This window comes from Cygnus olor, chromosome 1 (assembly GCF_009769625.2).
Source record: "Cygnus olor isolate bCygOlo1 chromosome 1, bCygOlo1.pri.v2, whole genome shotgun sequence".
NCBI lineage: Eukaryota > Metazoa > Chordata > Aves > Anseriformes > Anatidae > Cygnus > Cygnus olor.
Window position 1 is genome coordinate 24464242 of NC_049169.1, and position 14137 is coordinate 24478378.

The window sequence follows — 14137 nt, forward strand, 5'->3', positions numbered from 1 at the left end:
CCTACTGCTATCTTCTATTTTCTCTCTGACATCCTTTGGAACAAGTGCCCATGCTGCTGTTGATTACCTTTTCTTCTATTGAAAGGCATGGGGGAATCTAAACACCTGTTCTTGAAACCTGAAATAGACTTTCAAATGCCCTGCTGTTGCCCTTATTGTTTTCTTCTGGTCTTTCACTATTCCGTATATAATCTTCAGTTTAAATCAGCTATAGATAATCTTCTGTTGAAACAGCTTCTTTCCAACTTATTATTGCCTGATATCAATTGTTTGATCACATTCAGTGAAGATCTGAACACCTGAAAATGGTGTTTCCTTAAAAAAATCTATGACAAAAATGCATGCCCTGCCAAGGAAGTGCTACTGCGGAAAGCATGATTTATAAAGGTTTTCTCTCTTCTGAGACCTCCCTAATAAACAGACAAGAGCTTACAGATAGTTAGATAGTGGTTTTTTTTTTTTTTTTTTTTTTTTTTTTTTTTTTTTTTTTTTGTGCATTGCTCTAAGTTAGCCTACAGGATGGCACTAGAAATATAAGGGAAGGGAAGGGAAAGAAAAGGTAAAGTCTAGTTTGGTGACTGGTTGCCTGTTTTTCTGATGTTGCCAAAATGAAGACTGTATCAACTCTCCTCCTGCAAACAAAAATGTGAAAAGTAATAGTCTCTAGTTAAGTATACATTTGTCTTACCTCAGTCTGCACCAAATAGTTCCTTTGGGTACGTATGTGTTTTAAGAATCCAAATATGTTGACTGTCCCCTCATGCTGAATTTGCTGCAGCATGCTGTCTAACACTATGTATGTGCCTGTCCTTCCAACTCCAGCACTATAAAACAAAAAAATGTCCTTGAGCCTGAAGTAAAACAGTCATGAAAAAGATTGTTTTTCTGTATATAGATTTTTCAACAAATGGGTGTATAGGGAACGCTTTGCTTTACAAATTTTGTTACTGTATGATCACATCACTTTGCTGAAACTTCAAGACTCCTAATGAAGAAAAATCTTTCCAACTCATTTTTTTTTTTTTTGTGCAAGAATAGCTCTAATGATAATTTTCTCAAACAATTTTTAAAATATCAATTGAAATAGAACTAAGTGCAGATCTGCAGTTTTCAGGCTTTTGATACTCCTTAGGATACTTTGTCAAGTACACCTAGAAAGTATGGTGTATGTCAGCACTGGGGCACAGTCAATGTGCCCAAGTTCCTCTATGTTGAAACATGCAACACTTTAAAGGGAAAGTTGCATTATGCCACTCATTACAGATACTGCCTGCAGAGCTTTCAAAGATACCAGGCTGAGGAAAACCCCTGGAAGTGGCAGAGCTGCTGAAGGTACATCTGTAAAAGAAAAATCTTCATACTCTTCAGACATGGCTAAGAGTGTAAGTAATGGTTGAGACCCTTCTGAAAGAGGGGAGATGCAGAAGAAAGGGTTAAGCAACTCCTGTTATGAACTCTGACTCATTTGACATGACAATGGCTGTATTGTAAAATGAAAAAAACTTTTTTTTTTTCTTCCATAAAATATCTGGATCAGGAGTACAAAGTCGAGAGGTCCTCTCTTGGTTATCTGGAGCTGTTACGTGTATTGGTACATGTATTGGGGCAGCAACACTGCGCTGGGTCTGCATCGTCCCTTGCAGGCAGATCCAAGCCCAGCCCACACATGCTAATTCATTCACCCTATTTCTTCCTCAGAAGTGGCACAGAGCATGGGTAGCATGAGCTCTGGTTGCTGTCATGAACTGTCTAGATAAACATGGTATAAAAATGAAAGGTTCAGGTTATCACCATACCAGGAGACACACAAAAAAGTACAAAGATTACCAAACATCATTAGTACTTGTTTTTAAAGACAAAACATGAAAAGTACCAAAACACAAAAATAGCTAAATTAAGTTTCATGAAGTTCCTCATATGTGTACTCCATATAGCCTGTAAAGATAAGTAAAAGTTAATTTTCTAACATGTCTCCTTTGAATTTCCATAGTGCATTGCAACAGGTGAACTAAAAGCCATATAAAACTGCTGCAGACAGAGGTGAAATATTCTTGTGACCCAATGGAGAGGTCTGACTGAAGCCACAAAACTTACCACTGTTTACTTTTTAAAAACTCAATTTAATTGGTTTATAATGTACTGCTGATCTCTCAGCCCAGTGGCATAGATCTCAGACTTGGTATTTTGGGGAAACTCTTATTTTGAACTCCTCAAGAACAGACAGATGCAGATAGCAGCAGAACAACTGAAATGTAGAATTTTCATTTTCCAAGCTAAAAACAGATTTCAGTCATATTAGATCATCCCAGAAATAAAAAAAAAATATCTTCATTTGCAGTATTTGTGAGGCAACTTTACCTGTTGGCTTCCTCAGAGTCAGCTCCCGAAGGACAGAATTCATGAGGAGGTTCTCTTTCCAAATGTTCCATCAAAGGTGAGGTACTACAGCGGAAAACCAGAACCTGCTTATATATTTTACAATAACCTGGTCCTCCACGGGCATTGTGAAGTCATTCCAGGCCCTACAAAGTCCTTTTTAACCAATTTTCCCTGGGCTGCCCAGTTTCAGTGAGCACTGACAGAACACCTGCCTGCACACATGCAGACCTCACACTGCTCCCCAGAGTGCTCCTCCATTGCAAAGGGCTGCTAGAGCGCAGAGTAATGTTAAAAACAGCAGAGGTGTAGTTCAGCCAGGAACAGAGTGAGTCTTCTTTTGTACACAGAGCTCCTCTTAGGGTTACAGAGTATCCCTGCACCAAAGAAAGCACCAGCCAAAACCATCCTATTGATATATTTGCAGAAAGGAAACTATTACGGCTATATACATATCTGGTAAGCTCATAGCAATCAAAACAGCAGTAGAGAAATGTGCAAAAAAGTAAAAAGGAAAGCATTGTTGCAAAAAAAAAGAGAACATAGTGCAGAGCAGCAGCATCTTGTTTATAGCCATTATGGAGGCTTATAGTAATTGCATAGAGAGTTGATTAGTTGGCCTTACCAAGGACAGAAATACCAGCTAAGAAATTAATCTTCCAACAAGAATTGTTAAACATGAGAGTGAAGTTTTGCTTAACCCACCACTGTTTTTTTTTGTTTTTTTTTTTTTTCTGTTTTTTTTTTTTCTGCAAAACAAAAGTGGAGTGAACCTTATGGTGGTAAAAAGCACACCTGCAATGAACCACAACAGGCCCGACAGCATGGCGCTTGGCATGCGATGCCTTCCGCACGAAGGTGAGCACGGGTAGCGTGTACTCAGGAACACCCATATCAGGCCACTGGGTATAATGGTACTGAGTTACTACACGTCCACTAGACCTCCCTTTCTGGGAACCCTGCAACAGAAAAATAATTCCATATAGAAGCAGCCCACATTTAAAAGGCAACTCTTCACAGTTTTACTTATGTACCTGATATTTCAAGAATTAATACTCTCCCTATATAATTAACGAGTGCACCAGAGTACTACCTAGCCCTGCATATTCCACTGTTCAAAGAGAATAGGAAGGACCAGTGTTTCTGTCCCATCAACCTGTCCACTGAATGGAAAAATGACCTGGCACTTACTGTCCTTTACAAAGAAAAAGTGAAAGGCTGAGAGCATTGGAGGTATAACAAATTATGGCAGTTCTTTAAATTCAACAAATATCTCTGCCACTCTGCTCCTCTGCTGGCTGGACAGAAAGGGTAAGATTCATGTCACCCAGCTTTAGTAATGTACAAGTGAAGTAGCCTCTTCTAGGCTTCTTTTCTAAGCCCCTTCCCTCAGTGGCAACTGAGAGACAGACATACCTTCAGAGAGCTGGTCACCTTATTCAAAGAGAGGTTCTTAAAATAGATGAGATAAACTTGATAGTAGGTGCTGTCTGTACTTTATCCATTAATTGTACAGGGAAGCTGAGAGACTAGATATCTAAGATTTAGGTGGCTGAAATAAAATAATCTTTAAGAATCCCCCTCAAAGTAGCCAACCCCTTTTGTAGCCACTCCCTTTTCCCCAAAATGTGCTTTCAGAATGCCATTGCTGAAAACGCTGGTTCTGATTTCCTTAAGGCAATGTTTATATTCACCTGTTCTGTAGAGAAGTAAAAATTCCTTCCTTAAAAAGGAAAATTGATAGCTGAGGTGGATGATTTAATTCATCCCGCATTTTCTACTAGCTGGTCTCATTCTGAAAATCTGTCCTCCTCCTCACCAGGCAGGGGAAGTCCACATCAGCCCTTCCATATAATCACATCCTCTTCCCTGACAGTTCTACACCACACCAGTGCTACAGGCCAGTATCTCACAAAGTCACAGAAAGGTTATGGTTGGAAGAGACCTCTGGAGGCCATCAGGTCAAACATCCCTGCTCAAGTGGGACCACCTAGAGGAGGTTGCCCAGGACCATGTGCAGATGGCTTTTGAAGATCTCCAAGGAGGAAAACTCCACAACTTCTGGGGCAACTTTTTCCAGTGCTTGGTCACCTGCATAGTAAAGAAGTGTTTCCTGATATTCACGTGGAACCCTGATATTTACATGTCCGTTGCCTCTTGCCCTGTCCTTGGGTACCACTGAAAAGAGCCTGGCTCTGTCTTCTTTGCACCCTCCCTCAGGTATCTATACACATTGATGAGATTCCACCCTAAACCTTCTCTTCTCAAGACTGAACAGCCTCAGCCTCTCCTCATAGGAAGGGTGCTCCAGTCCCTTGATCTACTTGGTGGCCGTCCAAAGGACTCTTTCCAGTATGTCCATGTCTCTCTTCTACTGGGTGGCTCAGAGCTGGATATGGTACTCCAGGTGCAGCCTCACCAATGCTGAGTAGAGGGGAAGGATCACCTCCCTGGACCTGCTGACAGCACTTTGCCTAACACAGCTCAGGATATCACTGGCCTTCTTAGTAGCAAGGGCACATTGCTCACTTGTGTTCAACTTCGTGTTTACCAGGACTTCCGGGTCCTTTTCTTTCAAGCTGCTTTCCAGCTGGGTGGCCCCCAGCATGTACTGGAGCCTGGAGTTTTCCCTCCCCAGGTGCAGGACTTCGCACTTGTTGAACTTCATGAGATTTTTGTCACTCCACCTCTCCAGTCTGTCAAGATCCATCTGGATGGCTGCACAGCCATCTGTTGAGTCAGGCACTCCCCCGAGTTTTCCGTCATCTGTGACTTTAGTGAAGGTGCACTCTATCCCATCATCTAGACTTAATGAAGATGTTAAACAGGACTGCACCCAGTATTGACCCCTGGGGTACTCTACTTGTTACTGGCCTCCAACTAGACTTTGCACCACCACCTCCTCAGCTCCTCAGCTAGTTGATCTCATCAACTCTGAAACATTTTGATGAGCATCTTGACTGGATGAAACCCATAGAATTCAGCGTTACTTATACAATAGAAAACTGTAAACGACTGCCTTAAAAATATTCCAAGAAAATGTTACCACTTCTTTTTGCCCAATCTGTGTTTTGAGGATATCACAAACCTTTTTGATCTTGGTATTTCTAAGAGTAAAATTCCTCACAGTGTAATAGGCAAGTACTTGAACACTCTTCTGAGTAACCAAGAAGTTCCCATATTCTTCACTACCTTCGGCAGGCCAGTACTGGTCACATTTTCTCTGTTAGAAAGCAAAGGAGAAAGAGAGAAAGAGAAAAAGGAAAAATGTCAAATTATCAAGCTGTAACATTTGATTTTATGAGCACAGTCAAGCATAAAACATGCAGAGACTCCCAATATGCCTTGTTTATGATAGACATGATGCTCACGAGAAAATAAATAACACATATTTAGTTTGTCCTGTAGAGAGATGACTATGCAAAGATGTATTTTATTTGGAATACTCTAAAAAAAAAACCAGAGAGGCTTAAATCATACTATGAGAGCTTAAATTACTCTAATAATGTGGAACCCGCCGTTCTGTAGGCACTCTAAAATCTAAAGACAGTAGCAGATAATCTACACGAATTACAGGAATACATTCAAGTCAGTAAAGTCATATGTGGCTTTTGGATGGTTCATAGCATGGATAGAGTATATTTATATCTGATCAGTGAAGATAAGAGTGAGTTTGTCTGCAGCCAGAACAATACAGAGCTGTGATGTCCAGCCCTTTGGTAGGGCAGTCATATAGCCTTTTCCAGGAGTACTAGAAGATATATGTTTATACTGTGCTGTTGTTTACAAAGTGATGACACACCCAGTGTGGTCCTCATCTACATCTGCTGTCTGTATCATTTAATAATGCTTAGTTGTTCATATGACAAAGCTTGCATGCACTTTAGGCATTGCTGCCAGTATGTGGCAGGGGTGATGCAATGTCTCCTCATTTCACCCAGGTGTACCTGCATGCTCCCATCATATAATCAGAGGAACACACAACCTATAGTATGAGTTGACCTCATGTTGTCTCACTGGACAAATGTGTATCTGGTCCTGTGATAACACAGGAACTGTGGGTCCCATGGGACAGTGACAGGAAGTAGCCACTCAGTGTCCAGAAAGATGCACCTGAGCTATAGCCTTCTCCTTTCCAGGGGCACCCCTGGGAAAGAGAATGGCAGAGTGGACTCTTAGCAGAGTGTGTTCCAAGGCTCACATTCAGTCCACTCCTGAATACAGAGAAGAAGTCTTTTTTCAGTAGAAGACAATTTTTTGTAGTTATAACATTATTCTATTTCATGACATCAGTTGTTGACAATTGAATTTAAATATTTCCTTTAGTTTCATAATACAAATCCTTATCTTTACACTTCTATAGCCAAGCCTAATATAAACAACTACTACAAATTATTGCTTTTTGTTCAAAAAAATATCTAAAACATTTTTGAAAGAGAGAAAGGAGCCTGCTAGAGGTAGATCTATCAACATCAGAGAGAGAAATAGGAAACAAAGGTACTCATACCCTTCCTTTCTCAACGAGATTAGTTATCATCACAATAACTTCTACGTTATGTTCCCATATCATTCTCCAGAAATCTTCTGCTGTTGATTTTAGTGGCCCTTGAGCTGCAATGTAGGCTTTTGGCTTGTTGTAGCCCTAAATTGAAATATAACAAATGACACTTATCAAATCAGAGACCACAAGAAAAAGGAGGTTGGGAGGAGTACATGACATTTTACTTATCTATTTTTAAAGAATCTCAAAAGCATTTAAGTACTTTTGAATTTATAACTATCCAAATCACAGAAAGCCTGTGGTACCAGATGACATATGAATGGAACTGTTATGTCAATGTTTATCATTCCAACAAATGGGATATATATTCAAATGCCCAAGTTCTGGCAGAATGTTGACATGATAGTGATTATGAGACATCTGTTATGATAGTGGTTTAAGAAATGAATCAAGATCATTCGCATGTAAATTACTGGGTAATGAAAACTGAATAAATGGTACCTCGGTGAGGCTCACAACCAACTGGCATCTTCCTCTCATGAGATTATCTCAGACAGAAGAATTAGCCACTTACCAAAAATGTATAAAACAATAAGCATTCAGATGTGAAATGCTTCTGAAATGACTCAGATGTGACAGAACATTTTTTTAGTTTCATAAAGCTCTTCACTAAGCTGCAGCTGCTACAATATCAAGATGGATTTGAGAAACAATTGGGGTTTTACCTGCACTTTAAGTTTGTATGTTTAACATTAAAGAATTTTTTTTAAGTGATATTATGATGCTTTTTTTTTTTTTTTTTTAATTGTCTATTCACCTCCACAAATCACTGTTTACCGAATAGGCTGACAGATGAATAGGCTGGCAGATAGAAAAAGTAGAAAAAGGCACTTACATCAACATAGTTGGCATTAATGTAATCGGTCAGTTTTCCATCCTTTTCTGAAAGCTGTGCTAGTTTAACCCTGGTATGATCATCTGCAGTAAGACAAGGGAGAAAATAAGCATAGTTTCCTCCAAGAATCATAATCCTTCCATAAGAATTCTTTAGATTTGTATAAGAAATTGAAAAATGGATTTTTTCAATACATACAAGTAATACAGGGACAATCACATATACAAACACCCTGTGCTTAGGTATGAATCAGATACAAAATTCTAGTTCACAGAAAAATAAATTAATGAATCCAAGGATTCAGATATTCAGAAATCTATTTCAGAAGTAAATTACAATATCTTTTAAAAGCAAGCATGAACTATGATCAACTATCCCTAGAAAAAAGTTACGGTCTTTTTGAAGTCCTTGGAAGCTGAACATTGTGCAACTGATTAAAACCTGAGGCCCTTGTGAAAAACAGTCCTATTGGAAATGAATGGAAAGGATGACAGCGTAAAGTGGCCTTGTCATAACTTTTCAGTATAATATAGTGGGGAAAAAAAATCAGGTATCCAATAATGTCTACTGTGTATTCACTGTACAAGGATACTGAGGGGCATGTCTGCACAGCATCCTGGCTGCCCTGAGATGTCCCAAACAATTTAGGCACTGGTGTTTAGGCACATTCATTCCAAATTAAAGACAGCAGAGTCTGGAGCCTAGAGAGTAATGGGAGCTTGGAGAGCTGGTCAGCTGAAGAGCCTCAGCTCTGGTAATCCAGACAGCAAGTGGCTACCTCAGGGTGAGCTGAAGCTTTCTTTAGCCTTCATTGGTTATATGGACTAGAGACTTGATTCAGTTCCACATGACAATCCTAGTTACTTAAGAGTTACTTGTTACTAAGCTGCTTGAGTGCTGCCCTGTGATAACAAAGTCCCTGGCCCTCGGTTGGCACCCTTTGTATGATCAGATATCAACATACAGAGTGGCAGAGGAAAACCTGTGACTTTCCTCTAGAGGTATCTTCAGCCAGGTGGAATGGGATTTCTTGCAACTGATGTAGAGTCTACATTGCCTCTTGCCAAATGGGTTGATTCTGTCTCTTTTTCTATAAAGCTCTAACATCACCGAATGTTGAATATATATTTAATTTAAAGCTTCTTGTTATCAGAACAAAGATGAAATATTATAGAGAATTAAGAAAAATATATTAAGGCACCAAAATGATCAAGAACCTAGAGGCAATGGTTTCAAAGAGAGATTAACCAAACTGAATAGATGCATTTCAGAGAAGAAAAGTCTGTCATAGTGAAGCAAAGCAAGGGGAAGACATGTCTTGGCTAATGAAGCTGATCTATTACATTGTGGCTGGGCACAATACAACATAAAACCAGTACATTTATATTTATGTATGTCAGCAAATACATCCAGGGATTGTGAAGCTCCAGGAGAGGATATATCATCATTATTGCAGATCAAAGGTGGATTAATTTTGGCAATCAAAACATAACTCCTTTGGCTTTAAAATGGTATTACAGTGAAATCTCCCAACTCCCTTTGGGTCATCACAGAAGAAACAAATATGTCTTGCTAACAAGTGCTCAGCACAGCAGCAGGATGCCAGAGGACTAACTCGAAGAGAAGTGAAATATCACACTATTCCTCTCCAGGCATTTTGCTGAACAGTATCCAGAGTTTTCAATATAGAGGGCTTGTTTGTTTGTTTGTTTGTTTGTTTTGTCTTCCTCTAGTAACTGATATAAGTCTATACTTGTCTATAATTGTTTCTTAAACAAAACATCAAGTGATGCATTTACTTACAAGCAACAATGTTTATATATCGATTCTTATTCTTGTTGTCAGGGTGATTAGAGCTGTCTGATGTAATACCTAGATCTACAGTACAGCTCTGGATTTCCTGAAAAAAATGTGCATCGTACTTTAATAAGCATTAAGGTATATAAAATTTCTTAAAATACAGTAAGTCAGCAAGAAAAAAACCACAACCTTATACCCAGTCATCTATGATATTTTACAACTACTTCATTGCTAAAAAAAAATGCAGTGAAATAATTCCTTACCTGATAAAACTCTTTCAGTGTCTAATGAGGGAATGGATGCAAAAAAAAGTAAAAAAAATCAAATTCCACAGCACAGAACAAATGGATAAAAGAGTTTATATAAATTACAGTTATTATATGGAAGACAATTATGGTCATGCAATATATATCTCCATACTAACAACAAAGCTGAATATTTTGATGTAACTCTTAAAAGACACAAGAAGCAATTTTCCTGTTAAAATATTGGCATCTGCTTTCCTATCTTTAGATTTAACATTAGACCTTATGCCTGTGAAAGCTACATATATGAGCAACATCTCTGACTTTATATCTACGTATTTAACGGTTCATAGGATTTCTTATTGGTCCTTATAACTGCATTAGTTTCTCTGTTGAACCCTTTTACTCTCTTTGCATTCAGTTGTGAAGCCTCCACTGGAACATGGCAGCATGCCACTCAGAAAACTTCATGGGATGGCAGTACAACCCTCTGTCTGACAGCGGTTTCTCAATGAATCCAATCTTTTTATGAAGATTGCCTGCAGGAGACAGGCTTGAGAAGACAGGCACAAAGTTTATAAATTATTATTTTTTTGATTATGTTAACTGACAGGAAACTCAAGCATTTATAAGGCCAACATTGGAAATGAGTTGTCATGACTAAAAGTACTATAATATTACCCAACACTTTCTAGCATTTATTTCAATATTAATCATCTTCACCTTCAGCTATTTAAATATATATATGAAGAGTGGTTACCAGTCTGAAAATTATATTTTAAATATGAGTTTTTTTATAGTAACATACCTAAAAACCTCAACCACCCCGTGCACTCATCTCCAAATATATGCTGACTGTAATGTCTAGATTTAAATTCTTCTGTGTTTTCTATGTTATTTATCAGCAGAGAGAAGGCCAGGAGACTAATGCTGGGGTAGATGGTAATCCAAAAAGGATCTCCAAGAAATGATGATACTGATTTTTTTGTTCTAATTAAAACAAGAATGAAAAAATTTAGATGGTGTATGCTCAATGAGGAACTTGGTATTTGGTATGACCTATGTGGTATTTGGATCACTGCAGTAATTTAGGAAAAGAAGATCATGAACAATGTTATTTCTTCATTGGTTTTCTCACTAGCACTAAAGGACATTGTTACCTTTGCATTTACACACAGTCTTTCAACATTTGCTTTTATTAACAGCTGGTCTATGTGGAGCCCATTTCTGTCAGTGCGTATGCACATGCTTAATGTAACATATAAACAAGCACTGGACATTCACAAGTATTTACAAATTCAGTCCAACAATTGGATGGATATTCTGAATGTTTAATGAATTAGAGAAGAAATATTTATGAATAAAGTTAGGTGAACCACATCGAATTTTTGGTCTATTGGGTAACAACGCATCGAATGAGGAAACAGAAGCAATACCCAAAGATGCAAAACTATGAATTTCTTTACTTTCAATATTGTTTTTGCAGCAGGAATATTAAAATAGTTTTAAATTAATAGAGATCAATTAAAAAAGTGCTTCCATCACAACTCTTTGATTTATTAGAGAATGCTTGTCAAGAGCTTTAATAGCACAACTTTAATTACAGTTTATAAAGGTTTATAATGTTTCTCTGATAAGTGACTTAAATTAGAACTTATCTATCTTTAAATGACTTGTAATGCATATGAATGTGAAAAACAATGAAGTTTTGCATGAATTAATTACATACGGTGATAGTAACGTTATATGATGACAATATGCTTCAAAGTTTTGAAATATATTACACGAACCATATATTGTATAAAAGTAATTGTAAAGCTTTCACTACCACATATGAAGACTCTACATTAGCTCCCCTGTTAATCAGGAGTCTTGTCACGTGTATTCATTATTACTTCCATATTTTTTTCTTTGTAAATGGAACAAGTAAATGTATGTAGCTTCTGCAAAATTCAATTGGCATTAGAGTTGGAAAAGCTTTAAATCTACATCTATATCCGTTAAACCATATAGAATGCATTATTTTTGCACAGATTATTCACATAACTATTTAGTGTTTTATCACAGCAATGAACATCCCTGTCTGCATCCCAGTCCTGCTAGCTTTTGTAAATCTCCCTAGCCTCTAGGTGTGAACAGTCATTCCCGGGCTTACAAAACTCATATTTAAATGTGTTTATGAAATTGGTCCCCAAGTCAGAAAAAATGCCCATTTTTTTTTCCCCAGGCACTTAAACTTAACATTATCTAAGAAAGACGACATCATAGAGCCATACCTCAAATTCTTCAGAAAAACCATTACTTGCATGTAAATCTGCAACATGTTTTGGAAAATGCTTTATTGGAATTGCTCCAACATCATCTTAGAGGTGGGAAAAGACAAAAAATATATTTATGAAGGATAAAAAGCCAGAGTAATATATAAAGAAGTTCATATGTAGGCAATCCACACAACATCCTGAAATAAAATTTTGGCATGAACTTTGGATATACAGCTTCCCATAAAAATAGAAACACTGTTAACATTTCTAAAACCATTCTCATACACTTATACATTTCTAAATGGCTGTTCTGAGGGAAGATAGGGAAAATGCTCAGCTAGGTCTTGCTCTGGCTTTAAGCTCCCAAAATAAAGGTGCTGATGCTGCAAATGCTGAGCTTGCCTTAAGAGCTCTCAGTTGACTCAACTCGACTGAAAAATGAAGGGGAACTGACAGGTTTAGCAGTTTGTTAAAAGACGTTCAAACAGAGAGGGTAGGACCAGAATTCTGAATAATACTGGTAAAGAAAGAACAATCAGGCAGAGGAGTCTGGATGCAGAGGAGTCTGGATGCCTTATGTTGATCAGTGTTGCACTGGGACTCTGATACAGTACATGAACTAGCCACGTTGTCCCTAACCTACTAAATTAATGCAGCATTATGTGAGTAGTATAATTTTAATTGATGTGTGGCATGTTTGCATTAGCATCCAAAGGAAACAACAACCAATTTAAGTTTTTTACTGCATGTGAGTTTTTTCAGCAGGAATTTTCCCCCATTCTACCCATGATTCTATGAGTACCTATTAATATAATTTTATGTCTGATCCTGGAGTATTGACTGCAAATTCTTACATCAGGCTTCATACTTCAAGTTATAAGTGAAAGATTTAAGATTTTCTGAATACCCACAAATGAAACATCTACATTTTCAACCAACAAATGTGACTCATGTTACTCATGGGTCAAAATACTGAGTCTGAATTTTTCATCAGATGTTTATATTTCAGTACATCTCCTTCTTTCTTCACACAAATACAGAAAAACACTCATGTAGAACATTCATTAGGGATCATGTTGAAAACCTTTGGGACCTTTAATCTATTCTTTCCTGCAAATATGCTAGGTAAACAAAGTCATCTGTTCTGTTAATTACCTGTTAAAGGACAACATTATTTTAGCTAGCTTTGGCTCTGTAGAATACCAATTTTGTTTATTTATTTATTTATTGGAACATCTTTCATGGATTAAAAATGTTTATTTCACAATATGTAAGTCCAGCACTGTTTCATATGAGGAAGAAACATCAAAAACATTGATCGAAGACTTGATATTTACATCAACAGATGTTCAGCAGTTGGGCCACCTAATAATTTTAGCTTTCGGTTACCAAGAATTTGTTGATTCGTATTGAGATCCATCTGGTCTTCTACTTACGTGAATGGATCTGCATACAAAAAGTGAATTTATCCAGTCAAGCCTAAGAGAAGCTGAACAAATGTGTAACACTATCTTCACACTTCAGAGCTGAAACCTGGCATAAAGTATTTATTCTAATCATATGCAAACACAAAACCAGAAGGGAAGGTGGATGACCCTAAGAGTGAGGACAGAAAGGGAGAAAGAGATCTCAGGCTTGGTGTTACTACTATTTTATTTCCTGGCCTGTGTTAATCTCCTAATTCAATAAATTCTGACTTCAGGAGTATATTTTGTTTCTGGATAGTAGGTATCCCTTGAAGCTAACTGAATGTTGATATCAGCTCATAATATTACTCTTTCACTCATTTGTGCTTAATAGATCTTTGAATTATACTATGAAGTGCCAAGGCATTTTTTCAGAATAACTGCAGATCTCCAATTTTTGCCAATGAAACTCCACAAAAGGAAAACTTAATATAAAACAAGATCTGTGGAGTATGCTTTTAGACATAGTTATAATAAAAAAAATAAGTCTATAAATAAGCAGTTACAAAATCCTCTTCCTGGTCTATGTTCATTGCCAATATTATATGACAGTTAGTCTCAATTGTAAAATTACACTACTGAAACACGTGTGA

At 37.5% G+C, this 14137-nt stretch overlaps 1 protein-coding gene across 6 annotated transcripts in view; it reads right to left on the minus strand.

Annotated features, from left to right (window-relative positions):
• The window catches only part of PTPRZ1 (protein tyrosine phosphatase receptor type Z1), a 139890-nt gene that overhangs the window by 8667 nt on the left and 117086 nt on the right, over positions 1-14137 (minus strand). For 2 of the 6 annotated variants that reach the window (XM_040549866.1, XM_040549843.1), the window contains exons 15-23: positions 12094-12179; positions 9836-9856; positions 9576-9672; positions 7773-7855; positions 6884-7018; positions 5465-5599; positions 3172-3335; positions 2359-2442; positions 689-824 (exon numbers count right to left, since the gene is read on the minus strand). In XM_040549866.1, coding sequence (XP_040405800.1) covers positions 689-824; positions 2359-2442; positions 3172-3335; positions 5465-5599; positions 6884-7018; positions 7773-7855; positions 9576-9672; positions 9836-9856; positions 12094-12179 — 941 coding nt within the window. The remainder of the gene's footprint in view (positions 1-688; positions 825-2358; positions 2443-3171; positions 3336-5464; positions 5600-6883; positions 7019-7772; positions 7856-9575; positions 9673-9835; positions 9857-12093; positions 12180-14137) is intronic. The other 4 variants (XM_040549877.1, XM_040549884.1, XM_040549853.1 and 1 more) reach the window with 3 other exon arrangements.